General features: G+C 56.1%; 1 protein-coding gene across 1 annotated transcript; it reads left to right on the forward strand.

The window, feature by feature from the left end:
* The first annotated feature begins 13,200 nt into the window (after positions 1-13,200).
* On the forward strand, positions 13,201-24,263 carry LOC104563992 (calcium/calmodulin-dependent protein kinase type IV). Its single transcript, XM_062014781.1, has 11 exons — positions 13,201-13,313; positions 17,048-17,126; positions 17,839-17,901; positions 20,479-20,561; positions 20,719-20,791; positions 21,811-21,901; positions 22,005-22,079; positions 22,316-22,391; positions 22,520-22,646; positions 23,513-23,665; positions 24,039-24,263. The coding sequence occupies exons 1-11, from the start codon at positions 13,201-13,203 to the stop codon at positions 24,261-24,263; spliced, it is 1,158 nt and encodes a 385-aa protein (XP_061870765.1).
* Positions 24,264-26,103: the final 1,840 nt, after the last annotated feature.

Raw genomic sequence — 26,103 nt, forward strand, 5'->3', positions numbered from 1 at the left:
GGGGGGTAGGAAGGGGAAAGGAAGCTGGGAATTAAGTGGCAATTTCTGTCCATCAAGGGGATGGGGTGAGGGGTGCTGGACTCGGGGCACCCCAGTGTCCTCATCCTGCTCTGGGTGCAGCGATGCTCATCCCTAAGTGGGACCTTGAAGGGGTGGACATGGAGCATAAAACCCCTCTGGGCTGCCCAGAGCTGCTGTGCTGTGCACATCCAGGCTGTGTCCCGCTCCACTCCCCATCTGGGCTGCACCCAGCCACAGAGTTTCCACGGGCAGACAGGATCAGACCCTTTCCCCCTCACCACATCCTTTTACATCCATCTATCAAGTTTGGCGTCGCTTTTTCCCCCTTCCCCCACAGATCCCATCCACTACCTCTATCCACACACCCCCTCCCCGAGTGCTGGGGGGACCCCCAGCCCCTGGGCACACAGCAGCCCCTGGGCACGATCGGGATCAGCCTCTGGCAACCGCGGCAGCGATTTGGCATGCGGGAGCCAGCAGCCGATGGGGCCCCGGCCGCCGCTATTAAGGGATTAGCAAGTTGTCTTGGCGCTCAATTGTAGATAAGTGCCGCATTTTGTATTATCTTTTCACGCTGCACCGCGAAGGATGACAAAGAGACAACATGGGTGTCATGGCCTTCAGCATATCATTAAGGGTAATTTGTCTTGCGGGGAGGGGAGTGGGGGGGAGAGGGAGGGTGAAAGGGAGAGAGGGAAAGGAGAGGAGGTGAAGGGAGGAGAGGGAAAAGTAGCCCGGGAGGAGAGAGGGGATTAAAAACTAAGGAGAGGAGATTAGGAGTGAAATGTGAACTGTATTCAGAGTCAGCCAGGCAGGGAGAAGCAAATAGCCAGGGAGGGGATGGCTGTGCAGTGGGGGCTCAGCCCGGCAGAGGCTCCTGCACCGAAGCCAAGGCATCAGGAGAAAGCCTCAGAGCTGGGAGAGAGGAGGCAAAATGGGAGGGGGGTGGGCTTCAGAGACACCCCCCACCCTCTTCTTTTCCTACACAGCCCCAAATCCATCCCCAGCCACGAGCATATGCATTAATCTATAATAATAAGCAGCCATCCAGCCCGGTGTCACAGGCAATAAGATGCACAGTGGAGGAGTTGAGTGAATCCATTTCCCCTCTTCCTGACTAACTAACCATCACCATCAGCCGGGGGGGGGGGGGCTCCCAGGGGGGCTGGGGGCACACTGAGGGGGGGCCAGGGCATGGTGCAATCTGCTCCTGGTGTAGCCCACTCCTTGGTGCAACCTGCTCTTTGGTGCAGCCTCATTTCTCAGCAGCTTTGCAGCTCCCTCCCCACCCCCCCCCTGCCCAGCATCACTCAGCCCCACGTTGCACATGGCAACAAACCAACCCTTTTAGGAGCCAGCACTTCACAGCAAGGGGCTGATCCCTCCTCACTGGGCAGCAAAGGGTGAAAGAAAGAGTAAGAGCAAGAGAATAATGTAGCAGAAACCTAGTGAAACCACCCCCCCTCTCTAGGCCTGGCAAAGCAGGGAGGGGGATGTGAGGCAGCAGTGGTTTGGCTCTATCGGTCAATCAGTCAATCAGGAATAAAGGTGGGGGCATCGATCGGGGAAGATGGCTTTTCAGGGGCTGAGTAATGGAAATATGCATCTGGAGACAGTCAAATGGAACAGCTAATGCCACGGTCACTGCTGCGAGGAGACGCTGACCTGATGAGCAGGAGGAGAAACCCCGTGATGGCAACTCACCCCCAGCCCCTTCAGCCCCTTCAGCCCCTTCCCATGGAGCCCAGAGCAGCCAAATCCCCGTGGGGCAGCAGCCAGATGGGTACCACTGGGGTCCCCCAGCTTCTTCCTCCCCCTATAGAGACCAGGTCTGCTGGGGATGGGGCTGGGGCATCCTCCTGCACCCCCTTCCTCCCCTCCCCTTCTGATAATCCTATTTTTGAACCAGGGGATTAGGATCAATACTTCACTCCTAATGCTGTGGTAATACAGTGTTACACCGCCAGCGCCAGTTCCCTGCTGAAACACTTAAGGTAGTTTAAACCCATTTGTGCCGGGGAGTGCTGTGAATCCACAACGAGCTGCAGGGCTGCTGAGGCAGAGCCACGCCGTGGGTGCCAGCCTGGTGGCTGCTGGCACAGCTGCTGGCCACAACCAGCACCAGCCACGGTGGCTCTTTGAGCCCAGGGGGGGTTCTGAACCCCTAAAAGGGTCATGTTGGGCAGGGGCTTGTGAGGGATGTGCCCATGCTGCCTGTCCTGGCATCTCTGCTGGCCCTGCTCTGGGCAGGTGAGCTCTTGTGCAAGCATCCCCTTGTGCAAGCATTCCCTTGTGCAAGCATCTCTTGTGCAAGCATCTCTTGTGCAATCAAGCCATTGTGCAAACAGTTATGGCCCCTGGGCTTTGGGTGACCCTAAATCTACTCCAGATTTTGGATGACCCTGGCTCTGCCCTGGGTTTTGTGTGACCCCAACTCTTCCTCAGGTGTTTGGTGGCCATAACTTTGACTCTGGGGTTTTAGGTGGCCCTGACTGTGTCCTGAGTTTTAGGTGACCCCCAGCTCTGCCTCTGGCTTTTGGGTGTCCCTGGCTTTTCCCTTTGTTTTGGGTGATCTCATCTCTGCCCCCAGCTTTTGGGTGACCCCTCTCTGCTCCTTTGTTTTAGGTGACCCTGACTCTTCCCTTTGTTTTGGGTGACCCCTCTCTGCTCCCAGCTTTTGGGTCACCCCTCTCTGCTCCTTTGTTTTAGGTGACCCTGTCTCTTCCCTGAATTTTGCATGACCCCAGCTCTTCCCCAGGTTTTGGGTAACCTCAGCTCTGCCCTTGTATTTTGGGGTGACCCCACTGTGCCCCACACATGGGTGCCTGAGCATCCCCTGTGGCCAGTGGGTCAGCCCCAGCACGGGCCATGGGGAAACCTGATCATCTTCCCTCCAAATTGGCTGAGGGGTTTGGAGGCAAAACTCCCAGGGAATCGAAACACAAATATTTCCATCCAGTGCTATAATTATGAATTAGAGCAAAGCTCTGTCTTTATTAGGTGCTAATAGAGATAAAGGGGGTTTTGAAATGCAAGGCACAGCTGTATAAATGCTAATTCACCCAGAGACCTTCCTCTCTCCCCAGACCAAGAGAACTGAGGTTCCAAAAGAAAAAGATCCCTGGCCAAGCAAACTCCAAGAAACCATCTCAGCAACTTAATGAAGTTTGTTCAGTGAGGCAGTAGCTCCCTTCTGCCACGCTGCCCTGGCACCAGCCATGTGCACAGACGTTCACTGGGGCTGTAACGCTGCAGAGGTGGGCTCAGCATCCTCTTGGCCACTTCAGTTCCCCACCTGGGGACACCAAACCCACCAGGGACTCTCCCCTACCAGCAGGACAGAGCTGCAGAGGATGTGGGGGGAGCAGGGACTCCAGCCCAGCAGGATTTAAGGGCTTAAAGGCTTCTGAGATGGATTATAAGGGAAATCTGGGGGGTGTGAAGAGTGTGGGCAGCAGGGTGAGGGAGGTTCTCCTCTCTCTGCTCTGGTGAGGCCTCACCTGGAGTCCTGTGTCCAGTTCTGGGCTCTCCAGCTCAAGAGAGACAGGGAACTGCTGGAGAGAGGCCAGTGCAGGGACAGCAAGATGCTGAGGGGATGGAACGTGTGTGGGGAGGAAAGGCTGCAGCCCTGGGGCTGTTCAACTGGAGAAGAGAAGCCTGAGCTCAGGGGGAGCTCATCAGTGCTGATCAGTCCCTACAGGGTGGGTGTCAGGAGGATGGGGCCAGTGTTTGGTGTGAGGTGGCCAGTGGCAGGACAAGGGGGAACAGGCACAGGCTGGCACACAGGCAGTGCCCCTGGCACAGGAGGAGCAAGTCCTTTGGTGCTGAGCTGAGGGAGCCCTGGCCCAGGCTGCCCAGGGAGGGTGTGGAGGCTCCTTCTCAGGAGGTTTCCAACCCCAGCTGGACACGTTCCTGTGCCCCCTGAGCCAGGGGAACCTGCTTGAGCAGGGGCTGGGGCTGGAGCAGCTCTGCAGGGCCCTTCCCACCCCAGCATCTGTGGTTCTGGGATGCTGTGAAGTGGGTGGCATGGAGCCTAACGAAGGAGAAGCAGCTCATTAGCACTCATCTTGCCTTGCACAACCAGCAGATCAATCCCTGCTCCTGGCTCCTCTTTCCCAGGGAACTCCTCCCATGCCTGGTACAGATCAGGGGATGGTTCATCTCCCTGCTGTGGGTGCAGGGCCCATGACAGCAGCCTGGCTCTGCCTGGTGCCCCCAGCCCTGTCACCCCAAATATATATTTTTCAATTTTCTCCAGTATTGATTTTCAATCTGGTGCAGAGAAACAAGACAATTGTGGCTGAGGCAGCCTGACTCTCACTGCTGCTCAGCCCAGAAGCCATCGCTGCGATTAAGGGCTGGGGTGTGGGAGGACGGGGGAGCTGCCTTTGCAGGGGGCTGCTCCCCTCTCTGGGTGGGCATCTGTAAGCCTCTCCCTTCCCACCCCATGGGCACAGGGCTTGGCAGTGGGCATGGTGGGTTTGAGGCTGAACTCCCCAACCTCAGGGCACTTCACTGGGGTGGAGGGATGGATGCTGGAGGTCCTTAAGCTGTCCTCCATCCACACCCAGTGATGGGGCTTGTGATGGGACCAAGGTGGGATCTGCCATGACCTCCACCAGCATAAAGTGATCTCCCCACTCCAAGGTGTGCTGCCTGCTCTGCTTACACCACTGAGGATCTGGCCCTCTGGTTTTGGAGTCCTTTTCAATTAAAACAAAACCCATCCCCTAATAACCCACTGAGGGGTTTTTCTTTCTTCCTTTCCCTTGTTCAGGTTGTGTGGTGTTGACTTGGGGCTTTTTTTTTATGTCTCCTTTTTAAATAAATCTATTACCAGGAGCTTAGAGATGTATGTAAAAGCAGCAAGGGACCATTTGAGGATTAGGGATCCACGCTGGCCTGGTGTGATGAGCAAAAGCAAAGCAAATCCTGCCAGGGCTGGCAAGGGGACACAGGAGGGGTGACCGTAGCAGTGATGACTCCAGCAGCAGAGACCCTGGTGCTGCTCAAAGGGAGGTCCCAGGATGGACTCTCCCAGCTGCTTGTGCTCCTGCAGTGCTCCCCCCTCGCTCCCTGCCTGCTTGCATCCAGTTTAGCATAAAAGTCATTTTGGTTTGGGCCCCCCATCTGCTCCTCCCTCATTTCCAGGCAGCTGATAACTGTCCTGAGCCTCGGTGGAAGGCAGGGGCTGGGGCTGGGCGGCTGTGAAGGGGTGAGGAGCGTTTAACCCCCTCCACCACGGGTAATTGGCTTGTTTAGCATTTCCCTGACCCCAAACAAAAAGACAATGAAATTGTGCACGAAACCAATAGGTTTTTTAGCCACATGCCTGCAGAGAGAGAAGCGATGTAAATAAAGCACAGCTCGGGACTCGTGCGGCGGGGACCGGCAATTGGATTCACGGCGTGAGCAGGGACGTGCCGGGGCTGCCCGGGACCACCCCACCTCGTGGTGATGCTCGGAGTGGCTTCTTAGGGACCGATTCTGACTTTCCAGGCAAGCAGTTAGCCAACCCACGGTCTGATTTGGGTGAAAACCCCCACGGTTTGAACAAAACCCACCCGCTGTGAGCGAGTGGCTGCGACTTGATGACACCCACAGCCCCGGGATAGGCTCAGGGAGTGGGCACAGAGCATCCTTGGGATAGCTCATCCCTCATCCCTGAGGTGGGTACCCTCAGAAGCCTTGCTCATCCTCTTGCTTTAACGCACCACCTCTATTTATTCTGCTCCTGTAAGTGTAAAATTGATTTTCTTGCAACAAGCCGCTCGTCTTTCCCCCCTGAACGCACCCAAATGCTCCAACACAAGACACTGGCAATTTTTAATTAGTTTCTTTTATACCTCTTGCCTCCTCGAGCAGGCATGTGGAACCAGAACAAGGGAGCTCAAAAAAAAGAGCAGCATCCAGAGGTGACAAAGGCACTTTTGAGTTCTCAGCCTTGATATGATTATTAATAACACAGCCCATTTGCCTAACGAGGCAGGAGCACAGGAGGGCAGGGGCAAGCTGCAACGAGCACAGGGAGGTGATTTAGGGCATCTTTTAGCTGCAGGGTTGGAGAAGCATCTTTAACCACTGTCATCTTTAAATAGTATCTCTGAGCAGCTCCCTGTTGCCCCTTCTCTACAAACTCCCATCTGCACCCAAACCTGAACCAGCCTCTCTCTGCCAACGGCTTCTCTGGCCAGTGAGCCCGGGTCTGTGTGGCCAGGAGCTCAGCTGAGGTGGTGGCCCCCTGGGGTGAGGAGGGAAGGAAGGTGTTGGGAGCTCCTGGACAGCAAATGGCAAACATGTGGTTGGCACCAGCAAAGGGCTAATTGAAAGAGCCACGATTGCTATCACACCTCCCTGCTAATAAGCCTGGGGTTGTTAATGGCTCTATGATGGGCTGAAAGTAGCCCTGGCATCCTCCCTTCTGCCCCTGTCAGCCTCCTACCTTCACCCCATGGCCTTACTCTGTGCCCCCAGCTCAGAGCAGGGCATTCTGCAGCCACCCTGAGGGGCTGCACTAAAGCCTTGGCTGAGACTCCAGGGAGAGGCAGGTAAGGAGCAAACACCACATGCCATAGAGTGAGAGAATGGGTTTGGTTGGCAAAGCCCCTGAAGCTGCTGCAGTCCCAGCCCTGCCCTCACCCTGCCCAGCCCAGCACTGACCCACAGCCCTCAGCACCTCAGCTCCAGGGCTTTGGGATCCCTCCAGGGCTGGGCACTCCCCCAGCTCCTGGGCAGCCTGTGTCCTTCACCAAAGCCCTGAGGTGGCATCCTCAACCCCCAGGCACTTGCTACTCTTCCCCTTGCACCTCTCCCAAAACTCCCAGGCAGTGACAGAGCAGGAGAGCTGGCAGGACCCCCCAGAATCCCCAGGGGTGGGGGGTCCTCAGGAGCAAGGCAGGGTCAAGGGGGTTATTTGAGCTGTAAGGAAAGAGCAAAACCCTTTTGCCCTGACCTCCACTGGCGTGGGGCACCGGGAACACACATGTGTGAGCACGTGGATGCGTGTGCACCCCAAGGAACCCCCCCAAAAAGTTCCTCGGATGGGGGGGGGGGGGGAGGGAGAGGGCGAAAAAGGAGAGAGAAAAAAGAAAAAGAGTGAAAAGAGGGGAGGAGAAAAAAAGGGCAGGAAAGTCCTGCAGTCTTTTGCCTTGTCAGTTCTCTGTCTGCTGTCACTCAGGCGCCGAATTCTCCTTCAAGTTGTCATAGCGAGGCTGGCGGGGATTACGGCGCGGCTCTGTCCAGGGTTGATTCATGTGGAACGCGTGCTTGACGAGCGGAACCGCTGCGCCGAGCGGGAGCCGCTGAGACCCCCTATTTTCCCACCTTCCTCAGACAATCTGGTATTGTTTGGCCGAAGCCTTTAGTGATCCCTGCACCGGGGCTGTGAGTGACACAGCTTTGAGGCTCTAAGGCGTAGTTTGAATTTCTAAAAGCTCTCAGGAAGTCCCCGGGGTGCCTTCTGCCATTGTCTTGTTTCTCCTTTCGCCTTTTTCCCTTTCCACCCCGAACCCCTCCCGCTTCCCCCCGCCTCCTCCTTCCCCTCCCTCCCCCCCCTTTTTTCTCCCCCCCTTCCCCTAATTCCAGTCCCTACAATCCCGAACACAGCTCGTTTTCTCCCTCTTTCCCCTCCCCATGTTTCTGACTCTCTCCGGAGCTGCTCGGCCACTTCACCAATGTGATTTCATAATAACACAAAACAAACCCCCAACCCTTAAATAAAGCTCTAAAAGTTCCCAAATCCTCCATCCACCGTGGAGAAGAAAGGCTTTACTTGTTTGCTTTTAATCAGCTGATGCAAACCCCGGGATGTGTCGGAAAATAAGAAGAGAAATAAAGCTTTTGAGCTAATCTGTCAGCAGCGTCCCTCCTGCTGCCTCCTCCAGCCATCACCCACCCCAAGCCACACAGAGGGCCCAGCACAGCCCATCCCATGCTGCCTGAGGTGTTTCCACCTGAGGATCCTCATCCTGAAGAGTGATGGAAGAGTTTACCCCCAGCGCAGAGTCTGGGCTCTGCAACCACATCCTGGAGCATCCCTACGCCCGGGGACCACCGCGCCAGCTCTGCCCCTTTCCCCCTCCCTCCTCTCCCTTCCCCGTGGCCTCTCCTGGGTTTGGCACTATATAACCATTTCCCATTTCCAGTCTTAATCTTATAAGAATGAATTGAGAATGACCAGCGTAAATACACAGGTGCCACTGGGAGCAGAAACCACTCTTTAATCTCAGATATGAAAACAATTCCCTGCTCCGCTCGCTGGCAATCAGCGAGTGCTATCAGTGCCGTGCTCTCCCCAGGAACAGGAGAGCTTATAAATATGAATTAGTGCAGAGAAAATCTACTCTCTTACCTAAAGCTAAATGTTATCTGGGTCCCTTTCCAGCAGTGGCTGACATTTCCAGAGTGCTTTTAGTCACATCTGCAGGAAGACAACTCATTTCTTGGGGTTTTTTTTCTTAAAGAGAGAGAGAGAAGGGGAAAGGAAAGGGAGGAATTGGAGGAGCAGGAGGAGGATGAGATGCTGCTTTTGTTTGAAGAGGGAAATGTTGGATGCCTGAGCCTCCTCTGGGAGAAGGGAGGTGCTGGGTGGGCTCTGTCCCAACACCTGGAACTCAGTGGGGAACGCAGGGGGCAGCTGGAGCAGCCCAAGCTTGGAATGAGGCCTTGAAGTGTTGGTGCCCATGGTTGGGGTGTTGAGTAGCCCCAGAGGTGGCTCTGAAAGGCACCATCTGGCTGTGCCAGGGTCCTGCTGGGGGGATATGGGGAGTAGGGATCTCAGCCTGGCACCTTGATGTGCAGCACTGAGCGCAGCCCGGGGTGTTGATGGCAGCAGTTGATGGTGTGTCCCATGGGGGCAGCTGCCCACAGCCCTGAAAAGGAGCCCAGGAGGGTCTGGGTGCTGCCAGGGATGTGCAGGATGGCCAGTCCCTGCACAGCATCACTGTCTGGGGTCTTGGTGGGCCATGGCCAGGCTTCCTCCTGCTCTCACTGCAACAAGTACAGAGCACCCCGAGCAGCAGGGTCTGGCCTGAGAGTGGAGTCAGTGCCTGCAAGAGAGCTGAAGGCAGCTCTGGGGATGCCCTGAGAGTGAGGAGGTTCAGTGCCCACAGCCCTCTGCAAGGGTGGGCTGTGTTGCCCTGCCAGAGCTGGGGAAACTGAGGCACGGTGAGGGAAATGCTCCTGTAACCTCAGCCAAGGTGATCTCTTTGGAGAGAGGGGAGAGTGTGAGGAAGATGATGGAGCAGGGAAGGCCCTGGGCACCATCATTAGCAGGAGCTCAGCCCTGGCAGCTTGTCACAAGCACAGGGCTTGGTCTGCTCCAGCAGCATCTTGGCCAGCCCCATCTCTCCCTGCATCTCCAACCTTTTGGCTCTGGGTGCATGAGGGACCCTCACATGCTGCCACTGGAAACAGCCTCAAGCTGCCCCAGGGGAGGCTGAGGTTGGAGCTGAGGCAGAACTGTTTCCCTGAGAGGAGTGTCAGCCCCTGTGCCAGGCTGCCCAGGGAGCTGGGGGAGTGCCCAGCCCTGGAGGGATCCCAAAGCCCTGGAGCTGAGGTGCTGAGGGCTGTGGGTCAGTGCTGGGCTGGGCAGGGTGAGGGCAGGGCTGGGACTGCAGCAGCTTCAGGGGCTTTGCCAACCAAAACGACTCTGTGATTCTCTGTAAGGTCCCTGTGCTGCACCAGCCAGAGCTGGGGAAGGATGTGGCCCCTCAGCCCGAGCTCACACCCCATCCCTCCCACCACCCAGCTTTAACCCCCCCGCACACCCCGGGCCCCTCCCCGCAAACGGATCTGCCGGGGAAGGAGCTCCAGCCCCCGAGAAGCTCTAATGGGATGCTTAAGCCGTCTTTTAGGTTTTTAATGAGCGGTTCCTGGCAGGAATGCTAAACATCACTAAGGTAGCCAGACCTGCCTCGCTGTCAGCGGCGCGATGTGTTTCTGTGTCCTTGTCTGGCTTAAGTGAGCTCTGACCTCATTTGCTTCGTGCCATTCAATTAACAAGGCGAGCGGCGCTGGCAGGGGGCGGGGGGCTGGGGGGGGGATGCCGGGGGGACTTTAACCGTATGTATTAATTTCCATTTTATGTTCCAAACAATTGAGCATCGCTCGGCAGCGGGAGGAGGGGGGAGGGTGGGAGCAGAACGGCCCCTCTCGTGGGTACCGCTCCCGGCTCCGCGCTGCCAGGGCTCTGCTTTGCCACACACCCTCCCCCAGCCCAGAGCTGGAGGTTTAGGGGGGATGGACCTCGGGGGTTTCTGGTCCCATCCTCCACCCAGGGAAAGATTCACACCCTGCACTTCGGTTAATGCCCCTCCATCTTGTGCTGCACAATGAGACAGAAAGGATTGGGAAAAGGGAGAGAAATTGTTTCCTGGGATGTTAAGAAAAAAGCGACTTGAGGCACCTAAATTGATGCTGCTCTGAAATGGATTTTATTCCAGTGTAATGAGAGAACAAAATAATGAATCTCTCTCCCACAGACTCCAGGCTTTCCTCCAGCCCCATCTTCCCATGGGGAGGACAGGCTGCTTCCCGGGGCAGCTCACCCACAGCCAGGGCTGGATCCAGCCCAGCAGCCCAGCCCTGTAGGATGGAGCTATGTGTGCACCCCAGGAAGGTGTCCCAGGGCTGAGGATGGAGTCCTGCAAAGGGCAGCCCCCTCCTCTCGAGGCTGAGGTGCTTGTGGGGTGCTGGGATGTGCAGGGGAGTGGGTGTCCAGTATCATGTCCCACTGCCCAGGCTGGATCTGGCCCCACGGTCTATCCTGTGCCCACTTGAGTGGGTGCCTGTGGGCACTGTGGGTGGGTGTGCAGCCCCTTGCTAAGGGGTTTCTGAAGGGAAAGGGCTGCCTCTGCTCTTCAAAGGCAGCTCCCCACTCTTTTGGGGCTGGGAATGAAGAGGGTGATTGAGCTTGTTCTGGATGAAGTGATAAATATTAATTACTCCAAGCAGCCTCCTCCAGCCCACCCTCATCTCCACAACACACCAGGATGGGCAGAAACAGCAGCAGAGTCAATTTATTCACTTAGCAGGTCACTCCCTTTAAGAATATTCCTTTCAAAAGAGAGTTGCAACTAGACTAGATCAAGCAGGGCTGAGTTTGCCTCCCTCAGATATGATAAAATATTCTAATAAACACTTGGGAAGCCCATTACAAGGAGAATGTTTTGTGCCAGAGAGACCTTCGTGGAGAGGCCTTTCATGTGGGTCTGTTGTCCAAGATGAGGGGGAGTGGGAGGGTGTTGCAGCATCCCTGGGGCCCCACTGCCTGTCAGTCCAGTGTAGGGGGGTGTTGTTGCCCCTGGGGGCAGTCACTGCCCCAGAGGGAGTCACTGCCTCATGGGATGCTTTCCCTAGTTCTAGTTTTTAGGAGGAAAACATAGGAATTCTGCTCCTGCCTCACAGCTTTGGGGAGTGAGGTTGAAAAGGAGCCCCTCTGACCTGGGGAGTCTTGTTCCTGTCCCTGGCTCCATCCCAATCCCATCCCCAGTCACACCACTGTCCCTCATTCCTGTTCAATCCCAACCCCATCCCTATCCCCACTCCCCTCCCATCCCCAATCTCATCCCAATCCCATCTCCATTCCCATCCTGGTCCTGGTCCTGGCCTCAGCCCACCCCATCCTCATCCCATCCTCATCCTCATCCTCATCCTCATCCTCATCCTCATCCTCATCCTCATCCCTGTCCCTGTCCTCATTCCCATCTCATCCCATCCCATCCCATCCCATCCCATCCCATCCCATCCCATCCCATCCCCCGCCTCCCTCCAGCCATGTGCCCCCCTTCCCATCCCCATTCCCAACCCCTCACCCCAACCCCGCCCCAATCCCAGTCCCGCCCTGCCCCCTCCCACTCTCACCCCTTCCCTCTCCCCTCCCGCCCCTGTTTCACGCACCCCCCGCTCCCATCCGGCGGGCGACGGCGTCACCGTGCGGCCGCTCCCGGCAGCGCCCGTGTCCTCCCCAGAGCCCTCGGGACCCCCCCCGGGGATGGGGGCTCTGGGTGATGAGCAGGGCAGGATCCGGCCCCGGCGGGGAACACCGGGCTCTGTGCCCCGGGAGAAGGACGCAGCCCCCGGGATGGCTGCGGGGCTGAGGATGCGAGGCAGGATCGGTCCCTCGGCGCCCGGCGGGTGCTGGGTGCTCCCCGAGACCGGCTTGGGTGCGTTACCCCTCCGACCTGGCCTCTCCGCGGGGCTGGATCCTGACGCCGGGCCGCGAGCGATGGGGAACGGCTGCAGCGTTGCGGGGCCGGTCCGGGACCACCCGCACCCCGGGCAGAGCCCGCAGCCCCGGAGCTGACGAGCCCGGTGCAGTGGCGGCGGCGGCCGGGGGGGGGCACGGCCGAGCCAGTCGGGAAAGCGGCGGTGATGCTGCCTGGGAGGGTCCCGGTGCGCCGCAGCTCCGGCCCCGCATCCCCACCTTCCATCCTCCCGGCCGGCATCCCCGTGGTCCCGCATCCCGCATCCCTCCATCCCCGAGGGGCTGAGCCCTAACCCTCCCGCCGGGCCCGAGGGAGGTGCAGCCGGGCACAGCAGCAGCACGGAGGGGTGCGGGGACAGCTCATCCCCCGCACCCAGCGCTCTCCCCCGCACCGCCATCCCGCACCGGGGATGAGGCAGCACGGAGGACGCGGCTCCATCACGCAGCGACGCCGCAGCTAACGGTACGTGCCCGGGCTCCCAGATCCCACCCTGTTCTTAAGGGGGCTGTAAACAGCAAGGGGCTGCGGGGCCTCACGGGGGGGGCGGGGGCATGCTCCCCGGGTCGGGGGGTGCCGGGTGTTGGGGTGGTTTTTGGGGGTAGCTGCAGGAATCGAGGTGCAAATCCCTCAGTGCCTCAGTCTGGGCTCTGGCTCCTGCCTACTGGGCTCTGGCAAGTCAAAACAGCCCCAGAGGGTTGGGATAGGGGGGGATTGGGGGGGGTAGGGGGCCTGGTATGACGAGCAGGGGGTGTGTTTTGGGGGTTGTTATCTCCCAAAAGGCAGCCTACGTGCCTGCTGGGAAGATTCGTGGCTGCCACTTCCCCACGCTCGATAATCCCAAGCGCTGCTTTGCACTGGGGCCATCTGGGCACCCACATGGGGATGGGGGGGAGGACAGTGAGGGGAGGGCCACAGGGATGGCTGGATCTCTTCTTCCCTGCAGCTGGAGGAAGCTCACTGCCCCTGCCCCACCATGCCCTCCTCCACCATGCCCTCCTCCAACAGCAGCAGCGAGTACTGGATCGATGGCTCCCACCGTGAGGTGGCCCTGGAAGATTTCTATGTCGTGGGCCCTGAGCTGGGAAGGTACCAGCTGCTCAGGGGGGGTCAGGCAGGGGCTGGGGGAGGGGGGTAGGAGCCCATCTGGCAGGGGCATGTGTCCCAGCTGGGGGCAGAGACCGGCTTGGTGGGGAGAGGATGGGATGGAGGGATGGATGAGGGGGTGGAAATGGAGACAAACGCTCCTCTCACATGTAAGCTGGGGCTTGGGATCTGCTGTGATGCTGCTGCAGTGGCTTTGGGAGCTCTCAGTGAGGGTTTGAAGGATGAGGCTCAGGTTCCTCATGCAGATGGAGCTGTAGGTTTATCACTCCTTTGGCGAGACCCATCTCCCCTCTGAGCAGCCCAAGGCTTTGGGGAGGTGGGTGATGAGCCTGGCCCCCTGTCGAGGACAGACAGTGTGAGCTCCACAAAGACACGTGGCCCCAGGGGTGGGGTGGCTTATTCCAGCTATGGGTTTGTCAGAATGTTCCTCTGAGGGTGCTGCCTGTGTCCTTCTCTGTGGTGGCTCAGAGGGGAGCTGCCTCCTCAGCCACCAACCTCTGGTGACAAATTAGAGGCCCTGCTGTAAATCCTCGTGGGCAGGGGAGGTGGGGGCTGGCACACCAGACCCTGAGGCTGCCATGTGCCCTTTCCTGATGCTGCATGTTCTAAACCTGCTCAAAGGCAGTGCCCATCTCTGCTGCCCCAGGGGGTGTTGCCCTCGCTGCTGGCACACACTGCTCTGGTGTTGCCATCCTTGGCCCTTTCCCAGTCCTCTTGGGGCCCCTTAGGATGCAACATCTGGGGGAGCCCAGGCCCAGTGCCAAGTGCCCATGGGCCTGGGAGGTGGCCAGTGCCCCAGGAGATGCCCAGCCCCACATCCTCTGTCCTGTGGAGCAGAGCAGCAGTGCTGGCACCATCGAGCTCCCATGCTGGGAGTGCTCCAAACCAGACAGTCCTGTTTGAAGGGTGCTCCAGGTTCCCTGCAGCTCAGAGCCACCTGCTGAGCTCTGGCTCTGAAGCAGATGTTTTTGGCAGTGGTGGTTCAGGCTGGACCAGCCTCAGCTGGGTTTTCATTGGCAGAGGAGCCTTAGAGACTGAAACCAGCAGCTTTGGTATTTAAGGCCTCTTATTGAGGTGTGGCCAGTGTTAGCCCAGGGCTTGGCAGCACACAGACCTGCACAGACAGATGCAGGACAGAGGGAGAGGCTTTGAGCCTCCATCCCTCCCTCCCTCCATCCCTCCCTTCATCCTTGCCTCCATCCCTCCATCTTCAGCAGCTGGGTTTAAATAGAACTGATTTAATCAATTTGTTTTGAAATCAAACTGATCCAGGTTTAAATCAAACTGATTTGGTCTTGGCATGGCCAGTTCATGGCAGTTTGGGCAGACAGAGTAGTCCAGGGCAGTGGGAACCCTCTCATGGTGTGTGGCTCTTGTGTGGTGCCAATGCTGCCTGAGCTGCTGCTCCAGACTGTGGAGTCAGATCCTGCTCTGGCCTTAGAAGGGAGCAGGGGAGGGATGGAGGAAGCAGGAGGTGGCTGTTCCACCAGCTGTGCTTCCATGCCAGTGGGATGAACCCATCCTGATGCACCCCAGGGATGACTGGAAGCAGTTGGGGGCCACTGAGCCTTCCAGGTTTGCCCCATCCCTGGTGCTCAGCCCCCTGCAGGTGCCCCCACTGCTGCCTCTCCCAGCAAATCCCACTGTTTGACGTTTTCCACTTCATCTGTAAAGCAAATGCAATTATCTCCTGTCACAGCCAAGGTTGTTTGGGGATGTTTATTTGAGGCAAGTGGTGGGTGAGGGGTTGGCATGGCATGGGGAGGGGCTGGTGTGGCAAGGTGAGGGGCTGGCATGGTGTGGCAAGAGGCTGGAGTGGTGAGGGGCTGGGCTGTAGTCAATGCCAGAACAAATCTGGAGACAAAGGGAGAGACAGGCAGCACCATACCATGGGCACAACAGGCTGCCCAGTGTGAGGAACAACACCAGCACCTCCTAAATGCCAAGCTGAGGGTTTTTAAATGACCCTGTTAACAGCAGGAGTCAGGCTGTGAGTTGTCTGTGAGGAAAAGATCTCGTGGGAGGGTGAGAATTGTTGGGTCTGGGCTGAGATTCAGCCTTGGTGAGGGTGAAGGGATGAGGAGTGGAAGCTGCTGGGTCCTGCCCCTGTGCCCAGGCTGGCTGGGGAATGAGCAGAATAACCTGGCAGTGGCAGGGCACAGTGCTGCTGTTTGGGGTTCAAGTTTAGAGATGGGTGTTCAAGCTGGGGAAGGGGCTGGAGCACAGGGGTGCTGGGGAGGGGCTGAGGGAATGGGGGTGTTGAGCCTGGAGAAGAGGAGGCTGAGGGGAGACAGGAGCACTCTCTGACACTCCCTGACAGGAAGGAGGTGGAGGTCAGTCTCTTCTAAGTAACAAGTGACAGGACAAGAGGAAACAGCCTCAAGCTGCCCCAGGGGAGGTTGAGGTTGGAGCTGAGGCAGAACTGTTTCCCTGAGAGGGGTGTCAGCCCCTGTGCCAGGCTGCCCAGGGAGCTGGGGGAGTGCCCAGCCCTGGAGGGATCCCAAAGCCCTGGAGCTGAGGTGCTGAGGCTGTGGGTCAGTGCTGGGCTGGGCAGGGTGAGGGGAGGGGGGACTCCATCCAAAACAATTCTGTGATTCTAAGTAGAAGCCTTCTACACATTTTCCTAAGGTGAAGAAGAAGGTTTTGGCCACTTCTCCCCTCCAAGCCTAAGCTGTTTGTTTCCAAACTGCTTTCTATGTGCAACATGAAATTTGACAGGGAAACACTGAGGGGAATGAAGCAACTGCAGTGAAAACAGCCAGGGTGGGTGTGGAATGGGCGAGCTTTACTCACCCCCTGGCATCCCTGGGGTACCTGGTACCCAGCTCTGCTGTTGCCATGGGAACATGATTCCCAAGTTCAGGAGGATAAGTTGCAAAATCCTCTCTTGTTTTTCAAGCAAATCTCTCTCTCTCTGGAGAGCTCCCCAGGGAGCACCAGCAGCGTGGGGCTGCAGCTAAAGGTCACTGCCAGCCATGCCATGGGCTAGCCTGGCTCTCAGGGGAGATCTGGGGTAAAACACACTGTCTGTGTGCAGAAGAACAGCCTTTCTGTGTTGCTGTTCCCCTGACTGAGGGCATGGGCAGGTGGAGATGCCATATGCCTCGAGGCAGAGCTTGAACTGGCTCCCAGAAGGCAGCGAAGCCAAAGAGCAATAAAAGGTGTTGGATGACTTGGGAGTGAGAATGAATCTGCTCTGAGGAGCCAGGCAGCAGAGATGAAGTTGCAACTGAGCCCCTTAAATGGCCTGAAGCTATGGGTTGATTTCACTGTCCAGTGGTTAGAAAATGTTATTAAGTAGATCTAAAAATCCCTGGTATCTGGGGGGAACTGCTGGGGGTTAATGGGAACCATCCCTCTTGTTACTTGTGGCTGAAGCTGGTGGGGAAGGTTTGGGATCCCCCTGGGTGCCAGGGCCATGGTTGGGAGGGGGACCCTGGCAGCACTCAGGTGGTCCCCACTGAGGTTTTCCTCATGGCTGTGAGGGCAGAGAGGATGGCTCCATCCTGTCATGAAAGCTGCTTAAGGGTTTAAACCCCTCCAGGGCTTGGTTTTAATTCAAACTGCCTTACCTAGGGAAGGGGGCTGCATGAGCAAAGGGATGCATGCTGAGCTCCCAGACAAAGGTCATGGGGATGGGGAAGAGGGGGCATGGAGACCTTCTGCTCCATCCCAGATGCATCCAGGCCTCCTCACACACCCTCTGTCCTCCTCAGGGGAGCCACCTCCGTGGTGTACAGCTGCAAGGAGAGGGGCACAGGCGCCCCCTATGCTGCCAAGATACTGAAGAAGACGGTGAGTGGGGGTGGTTGGGGGGCTGTGGGGTGGTTGGGGGGCTGTGGGGTGGGGGAGTGTCTCTCCTCTGCTACCCTGGCACTGGGATGGGCACAAGGCTGTTAGAGGAGCACCACCCCTGCAGTCCTGGATGGGCAAATGCACTGGGGTTGGGGCTGGGGGTGCAGCAGGTGGGGACTGATGCATTCCTAACCATCAATCCTCTTTGAGGCTGAAACCAGCTTTTTCTCCTGTGGTTTCTTTCAATTCTTTCTTCCTTAGTAACAGTGAAAAATACTCCCCACCTCAAATAAAAGCTGGGATGACCCCAGGATACACAGACACTTGTATTGCACTTGCAGTGTGCATCCAGAGCCTTCTAAGCTGTTCCTGGCTGGATTAAACACACTGACAGATCTAGCAACAGCAAACAAAAAGTAACTACTTTGGTTGGCAACTCATGGTTCAACATGCCAGGGCTGGAGTGGGGATGGACAGTCAAGGTTTACATGGTTGTGGGCACCTTATTCCTGCTTTCCTGAGCTACTGTGTCTTCTAATTAGCAAGCTATTAAAGCTAGTAAACTCTTTAGGATTTGTCCTAAGAGAACTGTCCCTTTGATGCCCCAAGCTGGGTACAGGATGCATGAGAGAGGTCTGTGCATGGCAAGGAGGGCTGGGCTCAGAGGTAGCAGCACAGGTAACCCCACTTCCACGTGGGCTCTGCTTTCCAGATTGACAAAAAGATCGTGAGGACAGAGATTGGGGTCCTGCTGCGTCTCTCACACCCCAATATCGTGAGTATCACCCCTTGGGACACCTCATCTGCATCCCCTTGTCCCCTCCCTGCCTCAGACAGGCTCCAGGTGCCCTGTGCACAGCGGCACAGTGACTCCCTGCTCACTGCCACATCAACCACCCTGAGCCTTGCAGTGTCTTTGAGTCTTCCAGCTCCAATCTCAAGGGCTTGCCCTCCCCTTCTCTCCTCATCCATCCTTCCCCTTCATCCCCTGGCCTGAGGTTTCCATTTGGTAAGCAATTTCCATCGAGGAGATCAAATGAATCCCACACAAAATTGCCCGTGTGTAATGAATCCTGCAAGGGGAGATAAAAGGGGAGGCTGGGGCCGGGGAGGGGAGGGGGTTGCAGTGTCCTGGGTGTGGGAAGCTGCCGTTTCTCATGCTCAGCGCTGGGGGAATCACGGCAGCTCAACCACAAGCATTTGCAAAGCCCCGGAGCGGATCGAATCGCCGCCGGCGTCAGCAGAGCCGGGGCCACCGCGTCGGCTCTTCTGCAATGGCAAGGGGGAGCATCGAGGGCTGTGCACAGCCCCCCTTCCCCACCCCCCCCAACTGCCAAAAAAGGCTTATTCCTGGCTGCTGACTTCACTGGCAAACGGCAAAAGCATCTCAGAGACAACCTGAGTTAAAGAGATAAAGAGCTGCTGTGGCTGTGGTGCTGGGGACTGGCTCTGCAGAGCTGTGACAGACCCTGCTCATGTCGATGCTGTAGCCAGGACATCCCCAGGACATCTCCTCAGCACTGGCTGCTGCTGCCCAAGCTGCCAATTTTTGGCAATGTGGCTTAAAAACCTGTGCACAGCTGCTTCCAGCCCAGCCCACACCAAGTGTCTGTAGAGCAGAAAGGCTTTGGTTGCTGGAGGAGCCTCAGCAGGGATGTTCTGCCCTCCCACCACCATCCAAAACCTCGATGTGAAGAGATGAAGCTGAGAAAAACCCAAAGTATCCTAAAAATAGGGATGGTGGAGGCAAACATGGTGGAGTCAGAGCATCCCTCAGCCAGCTTGATGTGGGACTGCCTTGGGTGTTGGGTTGTTAAGTGTTTTGGGGCAATCAGACACTTCAGCCTGATCTAAGTGGGACCTGCTTCTGCAGGGAGGTTGGATTAGATGATCTCTAAAGGTCCTTTCCAACCCCTACCATTCTGTGATTCTATGATTCTATCATTCCCTGCCCCAGGACATCTGGGTAGACACAGGGACAGCAGCTGGGACAGGGATCACCTGCTTGGAGCAGCCCAGGAGGATGCTCGGGTGCCTGGGGAGGGTGTGGAAGCTCCTTCTTGGCAGGTTTCCAAACCCATCTGGACATATTCCTGTGCCCCCTGAGCGAGGGGAACCTGCTTTAGCAGGGGGTTGAGCTGGATGAGCTCTGGAGGTTCCCTCCAACCCCCATCATTCAGGGATTCTCTGATCCTCCTGACCACAGGTGGAAAGAGGCTCCTCTGCCACGTTAGCAAAAGCTCAGCAGAGACTTCAATCCCTTCCCTCCCTCCTCCTCTAACTCTCCCAGCAGCAGCACCACAGAGACATGAAGGAGGAACCAACCTCCTTTCAATATTGAAATCACTGAGGGGTTTTGTTTCTGGAGGGTTCTCTTCACTCCCAAGTTCAAGTGGTTTCTGAAGGAGAGCCGCTGCGTTTCATTCTTAACACCAGGCTCCGTCTCCTGGCTCACTGTATCGTTCAGCACCGACCTCAGCAGCAGATGATAATAGGATTGTCAAACTTTTGAAGTTAATAGGAAAATTATAGTGCTTCTGTGTATTATTATAATGCAATAAGCTGCCACATAGTGTCTCTCAGCCTGCGGGGTATCACGGCTTGTCACCCAGCCTGGGAAGGTAATGATTAAAGCCCCATGAAATTCACAGTGTCACAAAAGTCTTTAAGAAGCAGGAAAGTCTCTGTTTTCCATTAAAATAATTTGAAAATGCTTTTTTTGGGGAGTTTGAAGAGAGACCTGTTCAAGCCAGATTTGCTGCAGTGGCACAAAGGTCTTGTGGAGAAGAGCTCACCTTGTGTGGGAGCTGAAAACCACAAATCAGGGGGGAAAACGGGTTCTTTTAGTGCTGCTTCTGCTGCAAAATGCCCCAAAGGACATCAGCAAAAGCCCAGAAGTGGTTTTGGCCTCTTAGGGCACAGTGAATCTCTCCTGAATCCCTGCAAGTGAAGATGTGGAAGATCCATCCCCCAGGAGGGATGGGGGCAGGGGGTTGTTACCACACCACGGGGCTGGATGGAGGACTCTGAGGTGCTGATGTGACAGATGAAGCTGTGACATTCAAAAGCTTTTGGTGAGCTCCTCCTTGGAGACACACAAAGGATAAAGGCACCTTGTGCTTGTGCTTTTCCCATTCCCAGAATTGCCTTTATGCAGGAGGAAGTGAGCAAGGCTGTTGCAAACAGTCCAGAAACATTAAACCACCTTCAAACAAGCCAAAAGAGGAGGAGGAAGAGGATGAAGAGGAGGAGGATGCCCTGGTTGCCCCAGCAAACCCCTCACAGCATGGCAGTTGTGTGCTCCTCCTGGCACAGCCTCTGCATCCATGTCCCTCCTCTCCCTCCCTTTCAGATCAAGCTGAAGGAGATTTTTGAGACAGCCTCTGAGATCACGCTCATCCTGGAGCTGGTGACGGGAGGAGAGCTCTTCGACAGGTACCTGTGATCTCCATCCAGCTCCTAATGAGGGGGGACAAAGCCCACCCTGATGGCAGGAGGAGGATGAGGATAGAAGGGGCTGATGCACATGGTTGGGGGATGGAGGGTGAAGGGGAGGGAGTCTGTGTGGGGCACTGACCCTCTGTGCCTGCAGGATCGTGGAGAGAGGCTTCTACAGCGAGCGAGATGCGGCACATGTCGTCAAGCAGATCCTGGAAGCTGTCTCGGTAACATTTCCCCTGGGGACAGTCTGGTGAGGAGGTCTCCAACCCAAATACCCCTGGGGAGAGGCATCCAGAGCTGTACCCATCCCAAATACACCTGGGGAGAGGCACCCAGAGCTGTACCCATCCCAAATATCCCTGGGGAGAGGCACCCAGAGCTGCATCCATCCCAAATACACCTGGGGAGAGGCACTCAGAGCTGCATCCATCCCAAATATCCCTGGGGAGAGGCACCCAGAGCTGCACCCATCCCAAATACCCCTGGGGAGAGGCACCCAGAGCTGCATCCATCCCAAATACCCCTGGGGAGAGGCACCCAGAGCTGCACCCATCCCAAATACCCCTGGGGAGAGGCACTCAGAGCTGTACCCATCCCAAATACCCCTGGGGAGAGGCATCCAGAGCTGTACCCATCCCAAATACCCCTGGGGAGAGGCACCCAGAGCTGTACCCATCCCAAATACCCCTGGGGAGAGGCACTCAGAGCTGCACCCATCCCAAATACCCCTGGGGAGAGGCACCTAGAGCTGCACCCATCCCAAATACCCCTGGGGAGAGGCACCCAGAGCTGTACCCATCCCAAATACCCCTGGGGAGAGACACCCAGAGCTGCATCCATCCCAAATACCCCTGGGGAGAGGCACCCAGAGCTCCACTCATCCCAAATACCCCTGGGAGAGGCATCTGCCTGCTTGCCCTTGGCCCTCTGAAGGTGTCACTGATGGAGGAGCCTCTTCTGATCTGCATTTGGGGGGATGAAGGAGAGGAGGGAGGAAGGTCAGTGCTGCTCTGCATCAGGTTTCTATGGCAACAAGAACAGGTTTAAAAATGGAAACTCCTCATGGGAAATGTCCCTCCCAGCTGCAGTGGTGGGTGTTTCCAAAGCAATAGTGGGATGAGCTGGTCCAGTGTCTGTGCTACAGCCCTGACTGCTGCTGCTTTCTCCTGACTTCTGGCCCAGACAGATGGGGTTTCCCCTGCACCCCTCCCCATTCCTGTTTGCTTTCTCTCTCTCTCTGCAGTATTTGCATGAAAATGGAGTTGTCCACCGTGACCTGAAGCCAGAGAACCTGCTCTATGCAGACCTGTCCCCCAATGCTCCCCTTAAAATCGGTGGGTTTGCTGGGGGTCCCAGAGAGGGGAGGCTGGTAAGAGGAAGGGGGTTAATGGTGCCCATCCCTGACGGCAGTGCCACTCCCTTTTGTGTCCCTCCAAGGTGACTTTGGGCTCTCCAAGATTGTGGATGAACAGGACACGATGAAAACGGTCTGTGGGACACCAGGGTACTGTGGTGAGCAGGAGGGAAGAGCTGGGGAGGAAGGGAGAGGTGGGAGGGAGACCTGGGGAGGCTGCTCCCTACCTGAGGCCATGCACAGCTCAGTGCAGGGATGGCTGATGGCTGCACCGTGCTCAGGAGATGCTGCCAGTGCTCAGGGAGCTGTTTCCTCTGCTGTGGCATTCCCACCATGGCCACACTGCTGGGAGCTCCCCTCATTAATGTATTTAAACCTCAAACTCTGCTTCCAGCTCCTGAAATCCTCCATGGGTGCCCATATGGCCCTGAAGTGGATATGTGGTCTGTGGGTGTCATCACCTACATCCTGTGAGTAACATCACCAGGGCCCTGGGGCTGGTGAACCATGGCAGGGAGGTGGTTTGTTCTACCCTGGGCAGCTGCTGTGGTGCAGGTCCTGGGCTGTGACATGGAGCTCCTCTGTCCCTGCCTCCCAGGCTCTGTGGCTTCGAGCCCTTCTTTGACCCACGAGGGGATCAGTACATGTACAGCCGCATCCTCACCTGCGACTACGAGTTCGTGTCCCCGTGGTGGGATGAGGTTTCCCTCAATGCCAAGGACTTGGTGAGTGCAGCCAGCACTGAAGCTCAGGGCTGCTGGGTGTGTGAAGCTTTCAGATCAATGCTTGGAAAGATATCAAAACCCAGGGGTATTTAAGAAATGAAGTTCAACAAGGGCCAGTGGAGAGTGTTGCATCTGGGAAGGAATCACCCCATGGAGCAGCACAGGCTGGGGAATGAACTGTGAGAGAGGAGTGGAGGGGAAAGGGAGCTGGGGGTGCTGGTGGGCAGCAGGATGAGCAGGAGCCAGCAACGGGCCCTCGTGGGCAAGATGGACAATGGCAGCCTGGGCTGGGTTAGAAGGGCTGTGGGCAGGAGGTCAGAGAGGTTCTGCTCCCTCTGCTCTGTCCTTGTGAGACCACATCTGGGATATTGTGTCCAGTTCTGGGCCCCCCAGTTGCAGAAGGACAGGGAGCTGCTGGAGAGAGTTCACTGCAGGGATATAGAGATGCTGGAGTGGAGCATCTGCCTTGTGATGAAAGGCTGAGGGAGCTGGGGCTCTGCAGCTTGGAGAAGAGACTGAGGGGTGACCTCATTCATGGTTACAAATGCATCAAGGGTGGGTGTGAGGAGGCTGGAGCCAGGCTGTGCCCAGTGATGGTCGGTGATAGGACAAGGGGCAACGGGCACAAGCTGGGACAGAAGAGGTTCCAAAGAGACACAAGAAAGAACTTGTTCCCTGTTGAGGTGAGGGAGCCCTGGCAGGGGCTGCCCAGGTGGGCTGTGGAGTCTCCTTCTCTGGAGTGTGCCCTGCTCTAGGTGCTGCTGCTTTGGCAGGGGGTTGCACTGGATGAGCTTTCCAGGTCCCTTCCAGCCCTTGAGACTCTGTGACTCTGTGAAACCTTTTCTCATGCCTGACATTGGTCACAGGTCAGAAAACTGATTGTCCTGGATCCCCAGAAGAGACTGACTGTCTACCAGGCTCTGGAGCATCCCTGGGTCACTGGGAAAGCCGCCAAGTTTGCTCACATGGACAGCACACAGAAGAAGCTGCAGGAATTCAATGCCAGGAGGAAACTGAAGGTAAGGTGAAAAAGCCATGGGGGTGGCTCCTGTTCATGCAAATGGCTGGGGCCACTGAGAGCTGCTGTTGTTGGGTTTTCAGGATCCCCTGCCCTGAGCAGAGAAATGTTTGGTGGCATGTGGCAGCTTGTGGGGGGCTGGCTAGCTTGAGGAGGTGGGTGAGGGACAATGTGCAGCTGCATCCCTGAGGAGGAAGCTGCTGCAGGAATAGCCTTGCCCAGGTGAAGGGCTGCACTTCCCAGCTCAGTGGGGCTGAAGGAGCGGGTGCCATCTCCTCTCTCCATGCTGTGGGTGCCTTGGGAATGGCACTGAAGGGGAGAAACCTGCCAAACACAGGTTGATAACCACTCACACCACTGTGCCTTTGACACAGGCTGCCATGAAAGCCGTGGTGGCTTCCAGCCGCCTGGGCAACCACGGGCACCACGACTGCTCCCGCAGTGGGCACAGCCAGAGGGGTCCCCAGGCCACCTGCCTGCCTCAGGACACTGGGACCACCAGCCCTGAAGCCACCACCACTGAGGACCTCGATGCTTTCCAGAGCAACTGCCCCACCATGTCCAAGGTTCCTGTGACCGGCGCTGGCTGCAAGAGCTAAGGAGCTCATCACAGCCTTGATGAGCAATAGCCCACCAACCCTTGGATGCTGGCACGGGGAGAGGTGGGGGAAGCTGGGGTGGGTGGGGGGACAGGAGCACCCTGGGTGTAGGTGTGCATTGGGAGCCTGTGGTCTGTCACATGGAGCATCCTTATTTAGTGTCCTGTTGCCAGTGGAGTCGTACCCAGTCGCTGTCAGTGTGTGTCTGTAAGGACCTGGCTGAGGAAACAAGGCTGGTGACTCAGTCTTCCAACAAATTGACTTGGATAGATCCCAAGTGGCTTGAAAACGAGGAGCAAACAGCAGAGAAGGATTTCTTTCACCTTCCCTACAAAGGCAGTAAGTTTTCTGAGCTCTTGTAAATAGTCCTGAAGGTTTCATCTGCTCAGGGGAGAGGCTGCATCTGGATTATTGCTGACCATCACCATCACAGCCCCCATTGCTGTTACCAACCCAGCTGGGAGGTAACTGCTGTGTTAGGTTGGTAGGAGCTTTTGAATTCAACTATCTGATCCTGTCTGGAGGACAAATGTTTGTCAGTGGTTCCTTTATTATCTCCAGCCAGGAGATGACCTCTGATCTGTGCTTTGGTTCCTCTCCAGTTTCATTCAATCCCACTGCTCAGTCACCCTGTGGCTACATGATGGCAGTAGGATGGTCACAAGCCACTGTGGTGGCACTCCAGGTGATGATTTACACCAGGGGTTTTAACCAAGAACAATGGAACTCTTTCTACAGTGCATGGTGAGACCTCCTAACATCTGCCTGTGCTTCTGTTTCCTGAGTGAGCACAATGAGTTTATACAATGAGGGGGTTATTTTTCCCCTTAAATGAAATCAGTTGACAAACCTCATGAAAAATAGATGTTATTCTTTTTTTATAGGCAGTTATTTGCCAAGCCACAGGATTAAGCATTTGCAGATTTGAATACAGAACAAGTAACCAGACAGCAAAAGCCATATTTCACGTGGGGGATTACAGAAAGCTGCTCCCAGCTGGGCACAACCCACACTCCTCACAGTTTGGGCCAAAAACATCTGTGTTCAGGCAGAAAAAAAAAGTAATCTCAACTAGAGAAGATGAAATCTGGACAGGAGGTTCCTTTATTATTTCCCCCAGGATGAGGATACAGAACTGAGTAGTTGATAAAGGAAGGGAGGCAAGAGAGAACTGCAATGTGCAATCCTCCTCAAGTGAGAAGCAGCCATCAGAGACACATGGCTCAGCAGAGCTGGGATCAGAGCAGCAGGAAGGCAAATGGAACACAACAACTTTCATATTTATATACAAGTAGAAACCATAGAGACAGTGTGTAAGGGCTGATCCATGCCATATGCAGCTCGTTTATGTTTGGGGTGCTCATAAAGTTGAATGCAGATGAGAGGTTGGATGTTCAAGAAATGGGGGGTTTTTTCATTGGAAAAATAGATCTTGACCATAAATGCACTTTTTTTTGTCCTTAAAACTAATATCACACCTTCAACAGGGATGTGGGCACATGGCAGGGTCTCACACTGGAGAAAGCAAGTGCTGCTAAGGAGGGATAATGCTTCAGCAAGAGGAAAAGGATTCCTTTTTGTTTGCATTTTGCAGGAGAGGCAGTTGTTTCCTCTTTTTTTTTTTGACTATAGAGGACTGAAATGTGCCATGTGCTGAACTCCAGGCTTTATCTTACACTTAGGGTGACACCCTCTGTCCCTCAAACCCCTGATGTCCCCATTTACTCCAGTGGGGTCCGAAATACAACTTTAACCACGTTGTTTACCAAGCCAATACTCAAAAGACTCTTTTATATCCTTTGAGATTAAATACTTCTTGGAAAGGCCTTGCAGGACTCAG

The sequence above is a fragment of the Colius striatus genome, chromosome 25, assembly GCF_028858725.1.
Source record: "Colius striatus isolate bColStr4 chromosome 25, bColStr4.1.hap1, whole genome shotgun sequence".
NCBI lineage: Eukaryota > Metazoa > Chordata > Aves > Coliiformes > Coliidae > Colius > Colius striatus.